The sequence below is a fragment of the Scomber scombrus genome, chromosome 16, assembly GCF_963691925.1.
Source record: "Scomber scombrus chromosome 16, fScoSco1.1, whole genome shotgun sequence".
NCBI classification, from domain to species: Eukaryota; Metazoa; Chordata; class Actinopteri; order Scombriformes; family Scombridae; genus Scomber; species Scomber scombrus.
The window spans coordinates 11,872,962-11,895,325 of NC_084985.1; the positions used below are offsets into that span (position 1 = coordinate 11,872,962).

The 22,364-nt window shown below is 41.0% G+C and overlaps 1 protein-coding gene across 2 annotated transcripts; it reads left to right on the forward strand.

Annotated features, from left to right (window-relative positions):
- The first annotated feature begins 880 nt into the window (after positions 1-880).
- cgnb (cingulin b) lies at positions 881-22,246 on the forward strand. 2 transcript variants are annotated; one of them, XM_062436309.1, is made up of 20 exons: positions 881-1,016; positions 5,556-6,715; positions 6,816-6,910; positions 7,019-7,088; positions 10,604-10,701; positions 10,874-11,006; positions 11,094-11,306; positions 13,548-13,696; positions 14,986-15,106; positions 15,400-15,612; positions 15,859-15,957; positions 16,955-17,212; positions 17,317-17,487; positions 17,892-18,053; positions 18,273-18,362; positions 18,494-18,577; positions 18,676-18,794; positions 19,046-19,154; positions 20,401-20,564; positions 20,785-22,246. In XM_062436309.1, the coding sequence occupies exons 2-20, from the start codon at positions 5,585-5,587 to the stop codon at positions 20,915-20,917; spliced, it is 3,612 nt and encodes a 1,203-aa protein (XP_062292293.1). In that variant the 5' UTR covers positions 881-1,016; positions 5,556-5,584; the 3' UTR covers positions 20,918-22,246. The 2 variants fall into 2 exon arrangements, with proteins under 2 accessions (XP_062292293.1, XP_062292292.1); XM_062436308.1 differs by having other exon boundaries at positions 959-1,030.
- The last annotated feature ends 118 nt before the right edge of the window (positions 22,247-22,364 follow it).

The following is a 22,364-nucleotide window of genomic DNA, read 5'->3' on the forward strand; positions in this document are numbered from 1 at the left end:
CCCATAAAAACAGCTGTGAAAAAGACAGCAGTGAAAAGTAATCAAGTACATTTAGTCAAGTACTTTACTTAATTACAATTTTGAGGTACTAGTACGTGAAGTATTTGCATTTGATTTTCTACTCCACTACAGTTATTTGACAGCGTTAGTTCGGGTGAAGATTTGACACAATGGATAATATAACAAGCTTTTAAAATACAACACATTGTTAAAACTAAAACAAGTGGTTTGAAACCTTTTGTCTTTTGTAGTGTGTTGTCAGAGTCACATTTCAGATGTCTATGAGTTATTAACAGCTCCATCAAATAGTGATCAAAACTTGTAACATGATTTTATTTCAATAAAAGTTCAAATGATCCAATATTTCAGCAAAAAGAAAAGATTAGAGAAAAAGTCCAAACACTTTGGAGGGGCCTGACTCCAAGGTTGGGAACTACTGGACTAAATTAGACTACTGTATATAAAGTAGTTAAAACTAGCTCCACTTCAAGCAACAGTAATATGCTGCTCTAACACCGATGCTTCAGTATTAATGATCTAATTTCATGTATAATAATATATCAGTCTGAGGGACCAAACCACTTTTCTGCAGGACTTAAACTACATTTTGCTGTTACTTAAGTAGGATTTCTCGTGCAGGACTTTTACTTGTAATGAAGTATTTTCAGTATTTCTTTATTGTTACTTTCACTGAAGTAAAGCATCTGAATACTTCTTCCAGCCCTGTAAAACGAGTCACACATATACACCGTGTTATTAGATGAAACCGAGGCCGCAGCAGGCGCCGCCTCTCGGGGAGCCTCCCACCAATGAAGCGGGTCCTGAGGCGGGACGATAACTACCCGACGTGCTGGCAACAGGTTGCAGTGGTAGCAGGGGAGAATTTCCCGATGTCCTCAGTCAGTTCATTGATCTCCACATCCCACCAGCACTGTAGAGCTGCTGCTGCCAAGGACTCCGGACTCCTGGAAAGAAGAAGAAGGAGGAATATTTCTGGATCTGTTTCATCTTTGCAGGTGCAGTAGAATAAGTAGTGTAATCTGAATATTTACGGAGCTGCTGCCAAATTTACTGTGTATTCACGCTTGTTGATTTCAACTGGGGGAAAAGTGTTTGAGCAGTACTGTAAACCCCGTTTTGCTGAGCGGGCGTTTTCCAACATTTGGATAAGCGGAGATGGACACCTGTGGCTTTGTGATTGGATTTGGCAGCCGTCTTCTCATGCTCAGCTTTCACTATTCAACCGTAGTGACCGACGGGTGGGGGGAAAGCCTTTTGTTGTTCGTTTTCAGAGGTTTAAGATGCGGCTCTGAGAGCGGGTCTATAATTGGATCTGACCGCGGCGCGTAAAGAGGATATGAGAGGTTATTACGAGCAGGTAAAGGCTTCAAATGGGATGTGTGTCGTGGTGAGGCAGGTGTGTTGGTTGTTTATTTTTCCCGTTGCCGAGCTCGTGGTCCCACGGGCTCATGTAAACAAGCCCGCTGGTTTCGACGCTCACCGATACTGACTGACCGGATAGGTGGGTGTGACGCAATTAATCCGGGAGCCGACAGGTGCAGCACTGCTGTAATGGCTTCCTCTGTCTGAACCGAAGTATCTTTTATTTAATATGTTCATATGAATTTGAAAAGTGATATTATTTTAAGCATGAGTCCATTTGTGTCAATAATGTAAAGTCTGCCAAGAAAACACCAATGCACAATGGTTATTATATCAACCGGAGCTGTTTAAGATAAGCCTCATGATAAGCGCTTATATCCTGTACAACAGTTTAAGTGACAGCTAATAACTCACAGGTCGGAAAGATGCTTTTGTTATGTGATATTTTTTTAGTTACATTAGATACATTGCTCCAGAAATAGCCCTGACCTAAAAGTAAAATGTTTGCCTGGGGGGCACACTCCAAACTCACTGAGGTGTTTTTGGTAAACATGTACATTTTTAATGAGGGACTCCATTATCATACTGTTTGTATTTTACACAAGAGAACCACAACATGGCAACAAGTAGTTTGTTTAATGTGGCTTTTCTTCTGTTTAACAACCAAAAAACAACATCTTAGGTATGGAAGTGACATGTTTTGGTTGTCAAATAGGGCTGTGTGATAATACAGTATTTCATTTATTGGATTTTAGTAGAATCATATGTCTATATTGTGATGTTCAGTTATATAAATGACTTATTCCTAACAATTCCAATCAAAAACAGTTGACCATTTTACACATGACTGTTATGCATTGTCTGATTGTGCAGATCTTTGACATAAGCAGGATTTACATATTGTTTAGAAATACCTAAAGCTGCAGGAAATTGTTGTTTTCACTATCAATTAATCCATGATTAGGCTATAAAATGGGGGGAAATGCCCATCACTAAATCCCAGAGCTCTAGGTTATGTCTTCACATTGCTTTTGTTTCTCCTCTCAACAGTGCAAAACCACTAAGATATTAAATGTATTATTACATTTAGGATGTAAAGCAGAGAAAAGCTACACATGTTTAAGTTTTTACTTAATAAAGAACCCAAAGAATTATATTGATTATCAGAATGTTTTCCTGTAAATTCACTGTTGATTGATTATTCAAGTAATGGTTTGAGTTCCCATTATTCTGAATATTTCAAACGCATCACCCAGCTCTAACATCAAAGTAACATGTGTTCTTGTTCAGTTACCCAAGGGCATGAGAAACTGTGGAAAGTGAAGCACAGAGTGCGGTAAGAAGCAGAGAAGGGTGCAGAAACAAGGCCAAAGGAAAATGAGAAGTGCCTGGGTGAGGAGAAAGGGAAGAGTGATGGCAGATAGGCCCGTCTGGTGACATTCCTGTCTCTGTTGACACAGTCATTCCTTGTGACGAGAAAGAGAGCATGAGAGGAGGTGAACCAGTTGTCACCCAGCACTGCTACGGCTACTGGTTGCTGAACATGGCTGTATTTACTCAAGGAACATATTTACACCTGAGGGCTTCCAGTGTGACCAGTGAGGGCTAAGCACCTTGACAGTTGACGCTGCAGTAAAAAATAGACGATCATGTAATCTTTATTTAAAAGATTTCCCAAATTTTTAACTTTCCACTGTTTTGATGTCCAGAATTCAATATCCTGGCAAATCAGGCCACTTGTTTTTTATTTTAGAACAGTAGAATTGATTTGTTTTTCCCAGTATTTTTAGTATCCGGGTTGTCATCTTTTAATTAGTCTCATTTCCTTTTTTTTTTATTGCATATGTGGACAGTTTTCAGAATGTGTAAGGCAGCTTTTACAGTTGATGCTGCCCTAATTCTTAGTTTCCTCTTAATCTGTCCTTATTATACAAATGCAAACCACGCGCAATGTCGAGTGTAAAGGGTGCGTCTGGAATCCTAAGAATGTTTTTTAGGAGAAGACAAAGGCTGACTTTGATTCACTAATCTAACATCACCACTGGTGGAGGTGCTGCGTGTTACTCTATAACCAGCGGTTGGTTACATTTTAATTCCCGTGAGAGTCACATCTGGGAGTACTATAAGTGACACGGACAAACAACAGGCTGGTTCAGCAGAGCTTAATGTATGCATGAGAAATAACATTTACTGCATGTTGAGAAGCCATTATGTGATAGTGTGACAGCAGCAAGAGAAGTGCACATTATTTAGTGCTTTCTTGCCATTTATAGAGCCACTGAAAGAAACAATGCTTGTTAGATCAACTACCTGCGGCGGTGTGTGTGTGCTATGACTTGAGTCAATTTTAGGGACACACATCAGACTTCAGACCAGTTGATTGGGGACGGCTTGTGCAACTGGGGACAAAAGCCATGTCCGCAATTGAGAAAATGCTGATTTTTGTATCAGTAGTTGAGGTTAGGGTTAGGGTTAGGTTTAGGCAAGTAGTGGTTATGGTTAGGCTTAGGGTAAGTCTCGAGGAACTGAATGTTAGTCTCTGTAAATACCTACAAAAATGACTTAAGTAAACGTTTATGTGTGTGTGTGTGTGTGTGTGTTTGTGCATGCACATGGTTGAGTTGGTGTGTGTTCCTGCACAGCTCAAAGTAAACAGTCTACGCCTGAGTGACTCTACTCTGAAGTCTGGTGACTGGGGAGATTCTGGCAAAGGCAGAGGGAGAGAGAGAGGGGAGGCCCATTCCTGACATAGCCCCTAGTGTTTAATGCTCCACAGAGCCTGGACAATAGGAGGAGTATTTACCTTCTCATAGTGTTCATCACCGAGCTCATTTTCAGAGCACAGAAGGTGGACATGGAGTTTGCTACCTACAATATGACTCTGATTGAGTTGTTCAAATATAGAGCTGAGACAGTTTGATTAAGTGTTAAGACTATAATACAAAAGTTAAACAGTGACTACTTGATAACAATGAGACAATTAATCAAATTACAAAAATAGTAATGGAATTATTACTGTTGATTGAGTAATTAAGATAGAGCACATCGACTAATCATTTTTAGCTCTACATAAAAAAAATACCTCAGTTTATCTTAACGGTGAGATTACACAAAAGAGCAAACACATACTGAGAGTATACTGCGTACAACATGACAGATAGTGCTGTTTAAATTTCTGAAATCATCTAAAAATTAAAGGCAACTTCTTTGATAATTGGTTAATTCTTTTATTTATTTCATGTTTCCAGCAAAAATGCCAAAATTGCTACTTCTAGCTTTCTTTAATGTGAAAATTAATACTTTTCTTTGATGTATAAGGTAGCAACGTGGATAGTTGGGGGGATTTTAGGCTGAAAGTTGGAAAAAACCAGGAACTTCTCAACATTAATGGGCAAAACCAAGTAACTGAAAAAATAAGTAGAAGATGAGTCAATAAAGCAACAACAAAGATGTGGTGTCATTGAACACAATATTAAAAGTCCATCAGTAAAACATGACTGTCTGTATCAGGGGTTTATTTGCCAGTGTGGCCATCAATAGTGACATTTAGATCTCTCTCACCTGCCACCAACCATGGACTCAGCTGCATGTATGTAAACAAAAAGCAGCGTACACATAACTGATTATTTTGTGTGAGATGTTTCATACACACTCCTCTCATACTCCTACTCCCTGTTTTTCCTGCCCTCTGAACACACCCTGAGGAAAAGAAAGTAGGCTTCAACCTGTACAAAGAGGTTCTCAGTGCCCCAATGGCATATTTGGCATGACATGAAAACAATGAAATCTGGTTGAGAAGGAGTTTGGCCTGTAGGGCAGCAAGAGAGGATGACAGTTTCATCAAGATATACCATCAGTGTAATGTTTCAACAGGGTTGGAGTGACTCTCCCTGGGCAGAAATGGTGAATTTACACACAAAAAACAAGGAAAAAGACATGATGGTGGAGTGATAAAAGTTTTTAAAAAAAGCAATGATTGATGTGTTTGAAGCTTGGAAGTAGCAAGAGATAAAGAAGGATCAATTTTGGTCTATTTAATCCTCTGTAGATTTTTTAAAAAGGTTATAGCACCTGGACTTTCATGTTAATGCACTCCATGTTTTTGTCACTTGTTCCACTGATTCACCTGCTTTGCATTTCTGCTGTCCCCCCTCCCCTCCCTTTCTGCCCAGGCTGCCTGTGCAGAAACCAGGAAATCAACATGAGCGCTCTCTCCACTGATAGGAAACCGCTTGTGGACTATGGTGTTCAGATCCGCTTCATCAAGGATCTCCACGACACAGGCGGAGGTTATCCTGATAAATCCAAAGGAAACCAGAGTGCAACTCCTCCCTCCAATAAATACGGGGTGGCAGTGCGGGTTCAGGGAATCTCTGGGCAGCCTTATGTGGTCCTGAAAGATGGTGAGAAAGGTGACTCGTATGGTGTTCAGCTAAACACTCCGACCCCGAGCTCAGGGCCTCCCTCACCCTACAACAGTCTCCCCAAAAGCAAAGAACCAGCAGAATTCACAAACCCCTATGGCACTGCTATAAATACGTCTCGCTCCCCTGTTTCTCCAGCAGAGGATGAGGATGGGGAGATTTTTGGGAGCCCTCTTAAAAGACCACCAGGGGATGGGCAAGCAGGAACTCAAGGGGAGGAGGAGGACAGGACTGGCAGAGGAGGACAGGTGGAAAGGTCAAAATCTGAACCCCAACTCAAAGCAACAGCCAATGAAGAAGAGAAAAATAGAGATCGGACTAGTAACGAGGAGTATAATGAAGCAGGGCTAAAACCTGTCAAAATAAACGGTGTGGGACCCCCAAGGGCCAAACAAAATGGAACAGGTTTCACCGGCTCTCTGGGACGGTACAGTGGGAAAAAATATAGTACAGCTTCCCCTTTAGAGTCGTTCCCTGAACCTCCAGCTACAAATGATGAGAATCCTGCCCCAGTAATCGACACCAAGTCGCTGGCTCCCATCAACAAGCTCATCAGCAAGTTCAACAGTGGAACGCCGGGAAGCGCCCCTCAGACCAGAGGCCGCCCCGGAGCGAGGCAGCGGCTCAGATTTGACGAACGCCGGAGGTCCAGAAGTCTTGATGCCCGAAAAGATGTTCAGCCTGAGGTTTCCCTTCCCTGTCCTACCTCTCCGACTATAAATCCCTACGCTTGTCCTCTGTCTTCCTCCTCCAATGTGTTGGCGTCATATACCCCGGCGAGCGGTAGCCTGGGAAGGAGCCCTGCATCTGTTGTCAAGGTGACAGCACAAGAGGCCCCCAAGCCGAGCTTCAAGTCACCAGGGAAGTTTGTTGCCAAGGACACCCCTCCAGCTCTAGCGAAAAAGCCTGTGAGTGCAAGCAATAGGGAGCTGATGTGCTATATGAAGGTATTACATTGCTTCTTTGTTTTGTGTCTGTTGTCTTATTTTGCTCACTTTCTATTTGAAGGAGATACCTCCAAGGAGTCTGAGTCGAAACAAAGGGGTCGTCAGTGCTGAGGATGCTCAAGTTAAGCAACCTGTTTCCAACTTCTTCAAAGACAGGTAAATAAAACTACAAGAATGATTCATTGAATTACAAGAGTCATTTTTATAGGTATACATATAGTACAATCAATCCAGTCTAATCCTCTGTCCACTGTTCCTCCTCAGCCCCAGTGACAGCGAGGGATCCCTCAAAAGACAGGCCAACCCTGTCTATGAGACAACTGGCAGTATAAAGGTGTGGTAAAACCTTAAAGCCCCAATCCTTCATTTTTTTGACCACATAAAGTACATTTATATACAGATATGAAAAAAAGAATAACACATAATGTTGCACAAAATCATGGAAGTGCATTCTTGAACTTAGAAACAGTATCTGCTGCAAATAATATCAACTCAACGGTCAACTTAACAACTTTTTCTGAACTGAACCTGCTGAGATGTTCCTCAGTTTGAGTTGGTCACATGATGACACCTGAACCACTTCCATTCATGATGAAGATGCAGAGCATGAGATGTGGCTGAAAGCTCAGAAAAGGCTTGGGCCTTTTGAGTTGAGATTATTTTGTCACACATCAGTTGATACAGTTGTTCATCTACTGTTAGTCCCAGTGTTAAAATATTTGTCAATTAATTTGGGTATAATATCAAGTTCCCATCTTGTGTTTTGGAATTTTGACGAGGAGGCGACCTTTTTGTTTACATTTGGATAAAAGATTGTGCCTTTTTTATAATAAGAGTTTGACAATTTGGGAAATATGCTTTTTGCCTCCCCGCTGAGAGTTAGATGAGAAGATTGATACCACTATTATATGGTAAATACGGTAAATAAGAAGCTACAGTCAGGAACCGGTTAGCTTAACGCAAACACTGGAAACAGGAGGAACAGCTAACCTGTGTTGTATGAAACATGTCACATGATAACAAATTCAGCCTACAAGCGCCTCGAAAGCTCAACAAGTATTGACAATATATCTTATTTCTTATTACTCAGCTGGAAACTTTACCCCCATTTCCAGTTTTTGTTTTAAGCTAAGCTAACTCACTGCTGGTTGCAACCTGTTGAACTCTTTGCAACTGATATACAAGCTGGAAGAGTAGCAGCTGGCCCATAAACGAAAGCAGTGACTATTTTAGTTTGTATTTAAATGATATGGTTCAAAGTACTTGGTTATTGACAGTAGAGCAAACCTTTCATGCAAATCTTAAGACATCATATTGAATGTAACTGCTGATGTGGCTGCAGTTGTAGTAATAATAGCAGTGGCTATATAAAAGTACCTTAAAGTATAGTATATTTTTGCAGCCATCTAAAGCAAAGTAATGTCTACTGTACAGGATAAAACATGCAATGCTCAAATAATAGCAATTTGGGTTAAAAATCTAAAATAGTACATGTTCTAATTAGCTTTTGTGGTGTGCAGGTTCATCGTGTTCAAACAAAAGGTTGGAGGGTTAAAGTGTCTGCTATGCCTTCTGAACAGAGCATTTATTGTAATTAAGCTAACAGAGGTCCTTTTTTCTGTTTCTTAGAATTTGAGGCGTCTATTTCATCTGCTTTGTCTCAGTGGATCCTCTTTTACAGGCCATAAAATGTGAAAATGAAGGGGCACACTGAGTATTCCTCCGTCAATTTCAGTGCCACCTCTGCTCCTGTGTGCTCTTGTTACACCTTATTAAAATAGATTGTGGTGTTTATGAGCATACTTCCTTTAAATGTGCAGCCTTTTGCATAAATCTACATACAGACGTTATTCCTTTGTGTCCTTACCCTCTCATATTACATGCACTTGATTATGTATGATCACTTATTATGTACTTCTCAGTGTGTTTGTGACCATGACTGCCTGTGAATTATTTGCCTGTCTTGTCTCTTGGCAACGATGCACCTGCAGAGGAGAAGCTGTTGAGGTCCCAGCATGTTGAGGGTTGCAGTCATTGAGAGGCATCAATAATTAAGCTGGACTGGAACCCTGCACTGGCTGGGGTTTGGCTTGCTGGCTGAGATGGATCCTTCTCGAAAGGGTCCTGTTGTATGAAGTGTTTGATGTTGGTAACCATGCTCTCCATCCTAGTAAATTTAATGGTTGATTTCTCCACCAGCAGTCATCTTGGGCTCTTCAGAAGTAATACAGCAGCTGAGACATCCACAGACAGCATCAAACTGCAGGATGAAGGAGTTTACACAGTTTTTTGTTTTTTTTTTAACCCAAGGCAATTTTCTTCTCCAGCTCTGCCTCTAAACCAAAACATTGCTTTTCTCTGTATAAAACCAAACCATAAGATCAGTGCAGGATCAGATGAACGTGTCATCCAAAGAAAGACTGTTTAGGGGTATTTGTGTTACAGTCCAAGAACAGAATAATGTACAGTTACATGCTTAGCCCTTCATTCCAAAAGGTTATTTGCATTTCGGAGCTATTGGCTCACAAGTCTAATGTGGGGCGGGGTTGACGTTCCCTCAGTACCACTAATGTCTGTGGCTTCTCTCTGAGTGCTTGCGGTGTGTTCTCACCAGTGTTACCAGTTAATGTCTGTCAGAGTGATGGGAAAGCAAAGGAGTTTATGCACTGACATCCTGTTAGTTCCTCTGGTTAAATGAGGATCTGATGCTGCTGAGTCCAAGGCAACTGGTCTATAGTATACTGTATATGGTGGTGTGCAGAGTGAACACCATGTAAATGACAAAGGTTATCAGAGGTTCATCAAGACAAAATCAGGCTTTTATGTTAGACCAGGCTTTTATTGAATCTTGTTGCATTACATAATTACATCATTCTCAAGTATGTCTCTTATATTGTGGAAGATTAATACACATAAGGCTTCAGCTGATGTAATTCACTCAAAATACTCAGAAGAGCTTTCACATATTCTCAGTTGTGTTATCTTTAGTTAATCACCTCTTTGTGAGGACAGAGAGAAACTGAAATGTCCCAGAACGTGATTATCTGCAAACTGTCCTGCGGGGTAAGGGGGTTCGGGAAGAAAATGAAACAAATCTGTACAAAATATATCTTCATAATCTATCACTGATAAGACAAGTAGTAACAGAAATGTGAGGTCCCCTGAGGAGCAGAATTGTCCGTGATCCTTGCTTTGTCTCTCTCTCTTCTGCGTCTGTGTGTACGTCCCTGTAATGAGTGTGTAGGAGGATAAGAGAGGTTTCATGGGCAAGCTGCGCTTATACCTCCTTTTCAGTGAGGGGGAGCTTTGACAAACGACGGAGTGGTGTGGGCGACAAACGAGCCTCGGCTCCAGCTCCGCTACCCTGCAGCGTGTCAGAAAAGAGTTGCTTATGTGGGGAGATCTCTTTTTTGACGATGTCTGAGTGCACTGGCAGGGCCTGTTCTCCCAAAGATTTTTTGACTATCAGAAACTAGGGCAAAGAATCCAAGAGAGGGCTTCTTTTCTTTATTGTTCGGGATAATACAGAGTGCATAATGCATTTGCAAGGTCGACAGTGACACTGTTGAGATGTTTCCTCCTTTCTCTGTGTCTTTGTCCTCTTTCATCTGTCTCACCCATGGTCTCTCTAATGTGTGTGTGTGTGTGTGTGTGTGTGTGTGTGTGTGTGTGTGTGTGTGTGTGTGTGTGTGTGTGTGTGTGTGTGTGTGTGTGTGTGTGTGTGTGTGTGTGTGTGTGTGTGTGTGTGTGTGTGTGTGTGTGTGTGTGTGTGTGTGTGTGTGTGTGTGTGTGTGTGTGTGTGTGTGTGTGTGTGTGTGTGTGTGTGTGTGTGTGTGTGTGTGTGTGTAGAGGGGAGGATCTGATGGGAACCAGATAAAGGGAAATCTTGAGGAGCTTCAGGAGCAACTCAGACGCTGTATGAAAGAACTGCAACAGGCCCATGATGAGTAAGGACGTTTGTGCATGTGCATGTATAGTATGTGCACTTAACAGCCAATACTAAGCTTCTACTTCTTGTTCCTGTGACTTTTTTGTGAAAGGATAATCTCACTATTTCCTGATTGATTGTTAATGAGTCTGGTGTTGCAGTACTGATTGTTTGTTTGTGTGTGTGTGCAGGTTAGCCGAAGAGCGTATGGTCAGAGAGGGGGCGGAGACTCGTCTGCGCCTACAAGAAGATCAGTTGGCTGAGCTTCAGGAGGACCTGAGGAGGATTTCAGAAAACTCACCTCACTCAGATTTGCTGCAGACGGTACTGATACTTTAGACACACACACACGCTGTATAAAACATCACTGCACTTCTACTCGTCTGACTATCTTTGAATTTCTTTCTGCAGGATGTGATGACTCTGCAGGCAGACCTGGCAGAAGCTGCCATGTTGCGTCAGCGCCAGGATGACACGCTACACCAGCGGGAACGGGAGTTGACGGCCCTGAAGGGGGCGCTCAAGGAGGAGGTGGAGTGTCACGACAGAGAAATGGAGGTGCTGAGGGAACAGTACAGCAAAGACATGGAGAACCTGAGAAGAACCATGGCGCAGGTCACACAGGTGATTGACACTATCCTATATCAGTTCACTGTTCCATACTGTTCAGATAATCATTCAGTTTGACACAAATAAATGATTAGACCATTTCTTTCAAAAATAAATCAGATCAAACTTTATTTTTCTGAATAGATCTCACCAGATTCAAACTGTAGTGCAGAGATTATAATTAAGATTATAATGAAAAATCTGGATTCATCTGTAGTTAAAAGTTCAAGCTTAGCCTGTAAGCAAAAACTGATTTAAAAAGAGAGAAAGGCAATAAAAATGGTGCAGCTGAGGCAAAGAAAACCAAAGGACAGTAAAACTGTCTCACCCAATAGTAATACATTTTATTTGAAGGCGCCTCTCTGGGCACTCGAGGACACTGTTCAATTAATAAACAAAACAGTAAGAAACAAAACCGATAAAGACAGTGTAGAACAGACAGAACAGAGTAAAGTGAGGTAGTTCAGGTTAAGTGGGGTATGCAAGTCTGAGTTTGAGTTTTTAGCCTTGATTTGAAGAGAGGGAGAGAGTCCAGGTTCCCATGGTGACGAGGCGGGTGGGGACAGACAGGTGGACAGAGGAGGTCAGTCCTGCGTCCTCGCCACTTTTCCGTTGCCATGGGGATCACAAACAGCAGGTAGAGAGTCAGCCAGAGTCCGCAGAATTTGATATAGGATGAGTGTGTCCTGGTGTGTTTTTGATGATATGTGTCCTGGAAAAGAGATTATAATCTCAATGGGAGTAACCAGCTAAATTCACTGAACAAACACTGAAGTGATTCATTAAGCTGGACAAAGAACAAATAGGAAATTGTGAACTGGACTGAATAATCTAGTCAGTGCATGTAGAGACATACAGAAACAGTCAAATGTATGGACACACCTTCCCATTCACTTGAATGAGAAAGTGTGTCCAAACTTTTGACTGGTATGGTATACTAAACACCTTTTGCGCTTCAGAAAGTCTTGAAAGAACTAAAAACACACGCACTTAGGGCTGGGCAATATATTGACATCATGATATGAGACTGGATATTGTCTTAGATATTAGATATTTTAGTATTGTGATATTGCATAATTGTTGTCTTTTCCAGCTTTTAAATGCTCCATTACAGTAATGTAAAGTGATGTAATTCTCTGAATACCAGACTGTTGTAGCTGTTCTATTATTTGCCTTTACCCACTTCCGAATTCATCATAAATGTTCACACTAACATCATTTTTTGTGATTATCATCATGGTATTGTTTCAGAGTCAAACTAAGAGCCTGCAGATACAGAACAATAAAAGAGAAAGGATTTATAACCTCTCTGGTAGCTACAGCAAAAGCTTTCCAATGACTATCTCCCTTTCTGATCACTGAAATCAGTTTTTTCTGTTACATCTAGAGTCTAGACTCTTAAGATAGAAACAATCAGAGCACTTTTTCTTTAACTGGATCTCTTTGTTCAGGTACAGATATGCACTGTATTGTGAGAACAGTCATGTTGTCCCTGTCAGAGGTACTTTGTGTGCTGTGCAATAAGGTGATTAAGGTGATACTAAATTGCACTTTGAAGTAGCATCTGCCCATTACACATGCTGGATATGCCTTGTCATTCTGTTTAATGTGTCAGCGTGTAGCCAGTGTTCAAACACTGCACCAGGGTATCACAAGGTCAGGCTAAGCCCAGTGTGCAAAGTTAGAAAAGAGAATTTTGCTACTTGTGATTACTATATAAAACTTCTCCAGTTTCTATTGCAGAGTTTCAGTTTGTACCGGGGGATTCTTTTTGGAGCACTGTAGGATGTGGGGTAGAGGAAATTTCAAACATATATGTATATACAGGAATAGATCATTATGCGAAAACGGCAGTGTCGGGGGAAAAAAGTGGCATGCAGCCCGAGAGCAAAAAGTAAGCAGACAGGTTGGCAGCTGCTTTTTGATGAGGTGATTTATTTGGGATTAAAGTAACTGGATCACTGTTTGTTCCAGCTGTATAATTCTCCATCTTCTCTGATATGTTATGGTGTTATTTCTTATCTAGAAGTATATTCTAGAAAGTGAAAAACTCTGATGAAGGCAGAAGTTGAAAGTTATCTTTTTTTGTTCTAAAAGAAACTGAATTAGAAGACAACTTGATAGATTTCAGTGTGCCTGCTGTATCACTGCTTTTAATATGTCACAATAATGACAAGGGGATTGAAAATCAGGTATAAACCTGTGTTATGCACTGGCTCCCATAAGTCTAAATATAATCGTGTCTGTGTGTGACAGTCCCAGGAGCAGATCGAAGAGGAGCGGGAAAGGGTGAACGCCTCCATATTGACCTTGGAGGAAGAACTGGACAGCTACAGAGATCAGGGAGAACAGTGGAAGATGCAGCTGGACGAGACTGAGAAGGAGCTGGGCAGCACCAGAGAAGAGTCAGTGTCTATGAGTCATATGTTTATGTAATTATAGACCATATTCGTGAGCCTTTCCCGTCAGCATAAATGACATGATGTCAACAAAACACAACAGTATAGTTTGTGCAGACATGACCTTATTTACCCCTATTTTACTATGTGAACATTTGTGAGCTTGGAATTAAAAGTTTGCCTTAGTAGGTTTCACACTCTGTATCTTTTTCAGTATCTAACATCAAAGAGTTCTTTAAAAAATGCACACAAGCACAAAGTACGACCATGAATACATGGTTTAATCAATTATTTTAAAGATGTCAGATAGAACTATATGGTTCTGAGATCATGAGCTGAACCAAGTAGATTATAAAGCTGCAATATTGCTTTGTAACCATAAAAAGGCAAATGTACAGATCAGCAGTAAGGCTACAGTATCTCTTAAAATAGACTTGAACACATAGCTACTCTTTTATGGCTTTGAACCAGCAGTTGTAACATATTCCAGCCTCAGCCAAGCATCAAACACACTCAGTTGTATTTGATTTTTTTTTTTCACAATCTTTGAATCATCGGTTCAAAGAATCTTAACTGCACATTGAAAATTGTATGTGGATATCCTGAAAATACTATGAGAACTTTCTGATTCAGTCATGCAATATGACATTTCTCTTGAGTTATTTGTTAATGCATGCACTCTTTCACTTGACTTTTCACTTGGCAGGAACGGGAAGCTCTTCAGCGGTCAAATGTGAGAGAGAAAATGAGTCTCACTGTGTTTGGTTTGAGTAGATTTAGCCTAGTTTCATATCAGTTAACCTGAATTTGAGATGTTGAAATTCACTTGAAACACTAAGATTAGAGTGGATTTTGTATCTGATGATGTTTTAATCATTAGATTGGTGGATCCTCACTAACCATAATCCAGTGATAATAAACCCGATCATCTCAATCTTTCAAACGAATCAACATTGAAAAACTGGCTTGTTTATGGTCTTTTTTGTGTTTGTTTGTCCTTTCGCTCAATAATTTCTTATGAATATCTATGATTTTGAATAAATGAGTAAGTGGTACATCTCAATTTAGGGTAAACCAAAATCTCAAACTTTAATCAAGACAGATTCTGTTTGTGGTGACCTTTTAATAGTTTTAAGCAGTAGTTTCACTCCTCTGTGCTTTGTTTGGCGTTTGTCGCTGCTATCTCTGGTGTGTTTGTGCTCATGGTCTTGCAGTGTGTGTGCATATGTGTACTGTAGTATACAGAGTAACCCATTACCACTGTGTGTTCTTTAAGATCTTCTTTCTTCCTGCAGGCTGCTGAAATCTCATCAGGAGAAGGAAGAATTTGAGGGCGAACTGAAGGATCTAAAGGATTCACTGCTCACCATGAAGAAACAAATGCCTGCGTCTGGCGATAACATTGGTTTGGCAGAGGTAATTCAGATGTCAGTCACGCAGCAGATTATACTTAATGTGTGGGTGAAATGCAGGGGCTCATCTTCTCAGTTTTACAGTATGTCTGGTTTTTTATAATCTATCAGTGTAATAATAGAGCTGTGGGTTTTCCTGTAGTTGAAGATCATTTTCATTCATTTTTCTTGCACACACACACACACACGCACGCACACGCACCCACATACCCCATACTCATATTAACACATTGTAATGCGCCCTGGCACATTCCTCTTACTCACACACATTATTCATCTCTGATTACTTATCCCAAGGAGCTCAAGCGTTGCCATGACGATCTGAAGCGGGCCCGCGCCGATCTGGACAAACAAAAGAGCGAGTTAGACGCGAAGAGCAAGGCACTTCAAGCCCTGAAGAAAGAGAGTGGAAAGCGTGAGGCCGAGCTTCTGTCGGAGATCGGCAGTATGAAGGAGCAGTCGCAGAAAGACAAGGCCGAGCTGGAAAAGACGCTTGAGAAGGCAAAAGAGGTGAAGCAACATCTAGGTTCAGTGGAAAAGAAATTACGATGATGGCGTACAAAATAATAGGAACATCTTTTGCATCCCCAAAATGGATTTAATGATAATCATATAAATAAGAGATTATAGTTTTTGTTTGGATAAATGTCAAAAAAAATGATGTGTTTCTATTCTTCTAAAACTAAGAAGTTTCTATCTCATCTTTTCCTCTCTTCTTTATTGTCAATGACTCTGTTTCATTCCTCCTCTCTACAGTCATCAGCTGCTTCTTCAGGGAGAACAGTGGTGGACAACAGTACCAACCTGGAGCTCCAGGAGACAAACGCTCGCCTCAGAGAGAGGCTGGCCCGCATGGTACTGCACGAGAACTGTACACGCAAATGCACACAAAATCATGTGAACATGCATACTGTACAAGAACAAAACAAAAGGCCTCCCACACAGGCTCTATTTTCACATGGAGAGATGTAAAGTGAATTAGATTCAAAGAAAAACTCAAACGTGTAAGCTCAGAAAATAATCCCTCAGAGATACATTTGCATAAAATGTGCATTGCGCAGCATATACGATGGAACAGCAACACATTACAGCTGGTTTAAATACTATAGTCATATTGCTTTTGTAGTAAAATGATTGTGAGAAGAGCATAATCGTGCAAAAGTCACTATAGATGCAAGGATGTTAAAAATGTAGTAACATTTTCATCACACTTTGAATGCAGTGATCCTGACAATCAAGAGGACGATGGCATCCTTGGGTGACATTACTGTCTTTCAGAGGCTGCAGCAGGATCAGTTGTAAAGCAAACTCTATATAGAGTGATTCTGGTATCATATGAGACTAGATGACCTAAAGAAATCCATGGGTACCAACTGTGTCATGGTAGTTTGTCTGAAAATTTTAGCGAGGGAAAAACTGACATGGCCATTTTAAAAGGGTTCCCTTGACCTCTCACCTCAAGATATATGAATGTAAATGCAGTCTATGGATACCCACAAGTCTCCCATTTACAGACCTGCCCATTTTATGTTAATCCCACACAGTTTTTTGGATGTATAAATGTGTTATTTTTGCCTATTCTGGTGCATTTGAATGTTTCTGCTTACTGGGGTGCCTAAACAGTCTTCAAATTGCATAAATTGGATATGATTGGAGAGCAGAGACTCTTCTGGATTCAATGAACCCAATTGTATAGGGGGGTGGGAGTGGAAGACGTTAAAGAAGTGTAGTTCAAAGACATACATGTCCTAATATGATGCAACACTTAAAATACATATTACAGTAAAAAATCACAGATTAGTCCACGTGTTATAAACACAAGTACATCAGTGTATATTTTTTCATTCTCCAGACGAGGCTTCACTCCAGCATGCCCTGGAGCGCAGAAACCGAGGAGGCAGTGGAAGCCCTGGAGGATGAGAACCGCTCCCTGAAGTCTCAGCTGGAGGAGGCCAAGAGAGGAGCCACTCGACTGACCAAGGAGAGGGATGACCTGACCCGACGCCTGGAGGAGAGGGACCTGGAGAGAGAGGCGCTACGGAGGGGCAAGAGCGACCTGGAGGAGCAGAAGAGGCTGCTCGACCGAGCTCTGGAGAAGATTAACAAAGAGGTGTGTGAGGATGTGAGGGAGAGATTGACATCTTGGTTCGCTGATATGTACAGATGTTTGGTCATTCACCTCAATTTCTCTCTTTCTGCCCCCTCCGCTGTCAGATGGAGATGATGATGGGGGACTCCCGTCAGTCGGTGGCTACCCTGCAAACACAACTTGACGAGTACAGGGAGCGCTCGAGGAAGGACCTGCTGGAGGCTCAACGAAACAACAAGGACAGGCTGACTGAGCTGCAAAGAATTCAGGGCAACCTCAAGGCCCAGCAGGAAGAGGTGAAGACAAATGAAATACAATTATATAGAATCAGCAAAGAAAAAGAAATGTAAAGCTGATTCTGTGAGAAAATCCAGAACCTCTAAAATATTCAAAAAGTAAAAAGATGTCACAATGTTTTCATTCTAACAGTTGAAACCAAACACCTCCTAAAGGTGTTTTTGGCAGTGTAAATGTGAGAAATAGAAAACTGGAGGTAAAAAGAGTATCTTACAGGACAGAAGCTCTATGCAGATATAAAAGTGCTTGTATAAAAGAATATCTTAATAGTTTTTCACAGTGTATCAGTGCTGTACTTTAAATTAAGGTTGAGGGGGTTATGAAGGCAAAATATACATGACAATGAGCGCAAAACTTCCCAAAAACATAATATATAATAACGATGCCCTGTGTTGTACTTCAGGTTTCTCGTCTAAAGAAGGAGCTACTGGTGTGCAGCGAGGAGAGAGACAGCGCCCAGTTGGAGAGAGACCTTCTTAACAACCGTCTCAAACACTTGGAGAGTGAACTAGAAACAGAGAAGAGCACCCACACTGACCGTACCAGAGAGGTCAGGGGCCTGGAGGTGAGACTACCGCAGGCGGAGAGGGTCAAAGGTCATGAACTGGGTATCTAAAGATGGCTGGGAGTAAATCAGGGATACAGTGATGTGGGTAAAGAAAATGGGCCGAGGGAGTCATGCATGTAAGGTTTCTAGTAGCTTTGAGTAAAGGCAGAATGATGAGATTAAAATAAATATGTTACAGTATATATTTATATGTTTATGTGTGCATTTTATTCACAGGATAAAATAAAGACACTGGAGATCGAGCTGGATGAGGAGAGGAGCAGTGTGGAGCTTCTGAATGACCGCATCACGCGCAGCAGAGACCAGGTACTAAAAACTTACCCATATAAAGGTATTTGAATACGCATGCAAATAAGCTGGAAACATGTCTGTGAAATGGTGTGTCTGATCACAGCTGTTTGGTTACACTGTCTCCTCTTTTTACTTTTTCCTCTCAGGTGGACCAGCTTCGTTCAGAGTTGATGCAGGAGCGCTCGGCGAGACACGACCTGGAGATGGACAAGAGTGCACTAGAGAGACAGGTACAAATACATAAATGCATGTGCACACAAAGAGATCTATAACAGCTTTGTGTAAAATGTGTGGTTTGCCAGCATGATCATATCTCTCCCTGTTGCAGGTGAAGGAGCTGAAGTCTCGTGTGGCAGACATGGAGGGACAGACTCGTCCCTCAGCTGGGATCACTCTGCTGGAAAACAAAATTCAGGAATTGGAGGAGAGGCTGCGCAGTGAAGAAAGGTATGATTGAAGATTCATGAAGAATCAGAAAATAAATTATTTCCATCAAAATGTGGAAACGTTCTTTTTTTAAACGTTCAAAGTAACAAAAATCAGCTCATATACTCACAAAGAAGGGAAGAGGAGAGAAAAATATTTCAAGGCCCATTCAGGTGAATTCCTATCTTAAAAGAAAAATAATCTTTAAAGATATTTTTACAAAAGTATTGTACTGTTGTTATATAGTGTGAATTCTGATCTTCTGCACTCAGAGAGAAGACCAGCATCCAGGCCTCTCAGAGACGAACGGAGAGGAAACTGAAGGAGCTAAATGCCACACTGGACCAGGAGAGAAACCAGCATGTTGAGCAGAGGGATCAGGTAAATATTAGGTTTTGCATGCAAATAGTCTTTAGTGTTTGTTTTAGTGTTTAGTCATGTTTAAGAACTAAATACCGATACTCAAACAAAAGGAATAGTTTGTTGCTCAGTGTGAGATGAGAAGCTTGATACTCTCAGGATAGGACTCAGGAGATAGAGCAAGTCGTCCACTAATCGGAAGATTGGTGATTTGATCCCCAGCTCCTTTAGTATGCATGTCAAAGTCTCCTTGGGCAAGATACTGAACCCCAAATTGCTTCCGAAGGCTGTGCTCACATCAGTGTGTGTAAATGTATTAGATTCTTCTCCTGATTAGCAGAATGGTGTCCCCTGCTATCAGTGTAGGAATATTGGGAATATATTGGCATGCAGTGTAAAGCACTTGAGTGGTTGGTGTTATGTAATTGTGGTCCATCTTTGTAATGTTAATATAAAGCTACCACTAGCAGCCAGCTAGCTTAACTCATTATCATAAAGACTGGAAACAGTCTACATGCACCTCTAAGGCTCAGTAATGATCGTGCTGTATCTTGGTTTTGTGTGGATTAAACAAACAAACTAACATTTGTTTTGTTACCTTTGGACGAAGCCAGGCTAGCCGTTTCTCCCTGTTTCCAGTCTGCATGCTAAGCTAAGCTAACCAGCTGCTGGCTCTAGCTACATATTTGGCATATAGATATAAGAGTTTGTCAATCTTTTCATCTAACTCTTGGTAGAAGGTAAATAAATATATTACCCAAAATGTAGAACTATTCCTTTAAGCTTCAGATGGGTGAAATGTACCACTCCAGCCTTAACTATTAAGTACTTTCTTTTGCCTCAAGCTTCCTGATTCTGTGTTTACACTATTTTACCTGCCTGACATAGTTTTAATTACATAGTCAGAATTATCTGTAGATATTGTTGGACCTGCACCTGCTCTTTAATCACTAACGAAGTTCAAACTGATATTAATTGCTTTCTTTTGCAAAAGGCTAATCTCTTCTGTATACCTCTTAACCCAAACCCAACCTCACTCGTACACTCCCAGAACACTCCCTGACCTCTCTTCCCATTTCATCTTCCTGCCATCTCAGCCTTTTTTATGTATATAGATCCATTTTAGCTGCTTGCCTACAAACCCACATACCCCTCTACCTACTTTCCTATCCACCTTCTGCCCCTCCTCATCCCTCACGGCCCACGTCTTCACCTGTGACCTCCTCTGTTCCCCTCTAACCCCCTGCCTGTCCCTCTCCATTCCCAGCTGTCTCTGCGTGTGAAGGCCTTAAAACGGCAGGTGGACGAGAGTGAGGGGGAGGTGGAGCGTCTGGAGGGGGTCCGTCGGAAGGTCCTTAGGGACTTGGAGGAGCAGCAGGAGCTCCAGGAGGCACTGCAGGCCAAAGTCACAGCACTGGAGACTGAGCTAAAGTAGGACTCAACTTCATTCACCAAAAAGTCAACTTGTTTAAGTATACTTGGGAACTTCTTTGTCCCACATACAATGTAAGATGACCTTTTTATAGCTATGCTTAGTTATCAATACCATATTTCTTCTTTCCACTAGGTGGCACTCTATAGTAACTGGCTGGAAATGTGTTCATTGACTCAATGTTGTTGGATTTTCTGATGTCTTCCTGATTTTTCTCAGGCGGAAAGTGCAGCAGACACATCGTGCAGGTCTGAGCTCCTCCGCTTTGAGCTCTGAGGATGAGGATGGTCTCTGTGACAGCAACATCACCTCCATCTTGAATGAGAGCCACCAGCAGACCACCAACTGCTAGAGGAGAAGGAGGGCAAGCAGAAAAAAAAGGAGCTGCTTTTGTTTTTCAGTGCAAAAACTTTTGTCAGAGGAAGGTACTCAGGGCATCACGGACTCACTTGTGTGAAGAACTCAGTTGCCATGCACTTCAAATTCGCCTTGCAGTTGTTCTCAGATTTATTTTTAGTGCAACAGTCCAGCAGAGACAGGTTGTCAGGATAATTAGATTGCATCTTTGAGCCTTCAGCTGTGATTATGATTGCTTTACTACTTTCATGTTTTACCTGTGTTTTGCTTCTCTGCTTTGTTGAAGAAAAGAGATACTGTTACACTCAGAAATACAAGGTTTTACTTCATGTACTAACTAACTTAACTTGAATCATGTTTTCAAGACATTTTTACTATGTGTTCATTGTATTGACTATATATAATACTATGGTAGCAAAAGTTTCTGCTCTGAGCTCATACGGTAGCGAGTTCTTTTTCCAGTGTAGCTCATGTGATGCCAGAATTATAAATTTAAACCACTTTTGAACCAAAAAAAAAGCTTATATTTTGTATCGTTCTGGTCTTTGTTGGTTTTATCTGTTTGCTTGCGCATGATAAGTGACATCTCTCAGTGTTGTGAGCAGCTCTAAGTGTTTCTTTGTGTATTGAACGTGGTGATTGCATTTTGTTTTACCATTTTTACCTTTTTGAATGTGACAATTATGGGCCATTTAAAACTGAGCCTACATTTTTACACTGTATTAGCTGTGCATACCCATTACTGGAGACAATCATGTATACGTAGCACTGTTTCCTCACCAATTAATCTTCTCCTTTATACATTTTCTACTGTAACCACCACATTTCTTACTATGATTTAACATATTGCTTTGTGTTTAGCTCAGTTTGTGTGCATGTTTTCATTCAAAAGCCTTTAAAAATGAGCTGTATCCTAATTTTCGATTAATGTTGTCATCGCATAAGTTCTGTATTTGTGCCTCGGTGGCTGTAAAATATATGAATAGTACTTCACATGCTTGCCTGCGCTTGCATCTAATATACATTCCTATGGGAAGAATCATTAGCTTAGATTTGGAAGCGTTTCACATTTCTCTTTGTTGCTCCTGGCTATTATGAATGTTGATTGTATTCTCTCAATGACATTTTGATGGTGTTATTACATTTGAAACGTGTCACTTTTAAAGTACAAGCAGCAATTTGAGGATGTTTGAGGACAATGAGGAGAATTTTAACATATGTTTATGAAGCTGCTGGTAAACTTTGTTATGCGGTGTAGAGCTTTGTAAGCTTTCCCCAAAATGTTTTGACAGATATTTTAAGTAAATTTTGAAATGAGTGTACAATAAAAAGAGGTATATTGTATTCTTTTCTCATTTTCCTACTACTTTTAATAGCAATACACATTTTAGTTTCAGTTTGCTTGTTTTAACTTTTACATATTATAATTTGTACTGTGCTCT

Coding starts and splice junctions, on each gene's coding strand:
- cgnb (XM_062436309.1), top strand. CDS start 5,585: ATGAGCGCTCTCTCCACTGATAGGAAACCGCTTGTGGACTATGGTGTT. Junction 6,911..7,018: donor TCCAACTTCTTCAAAGACAG/GTAAATAAAACT, acceptor GTTCCTCCTCAG/CCCCAGTGACAGCGAGGGAT. Junction 10,702..10,873: donor CTGCAACAGGCCCATGATGA/GTAAGGACGTTT, acceptor GTGTGTGTGCAG/GTTAGCCGAAGAGCGTATGG.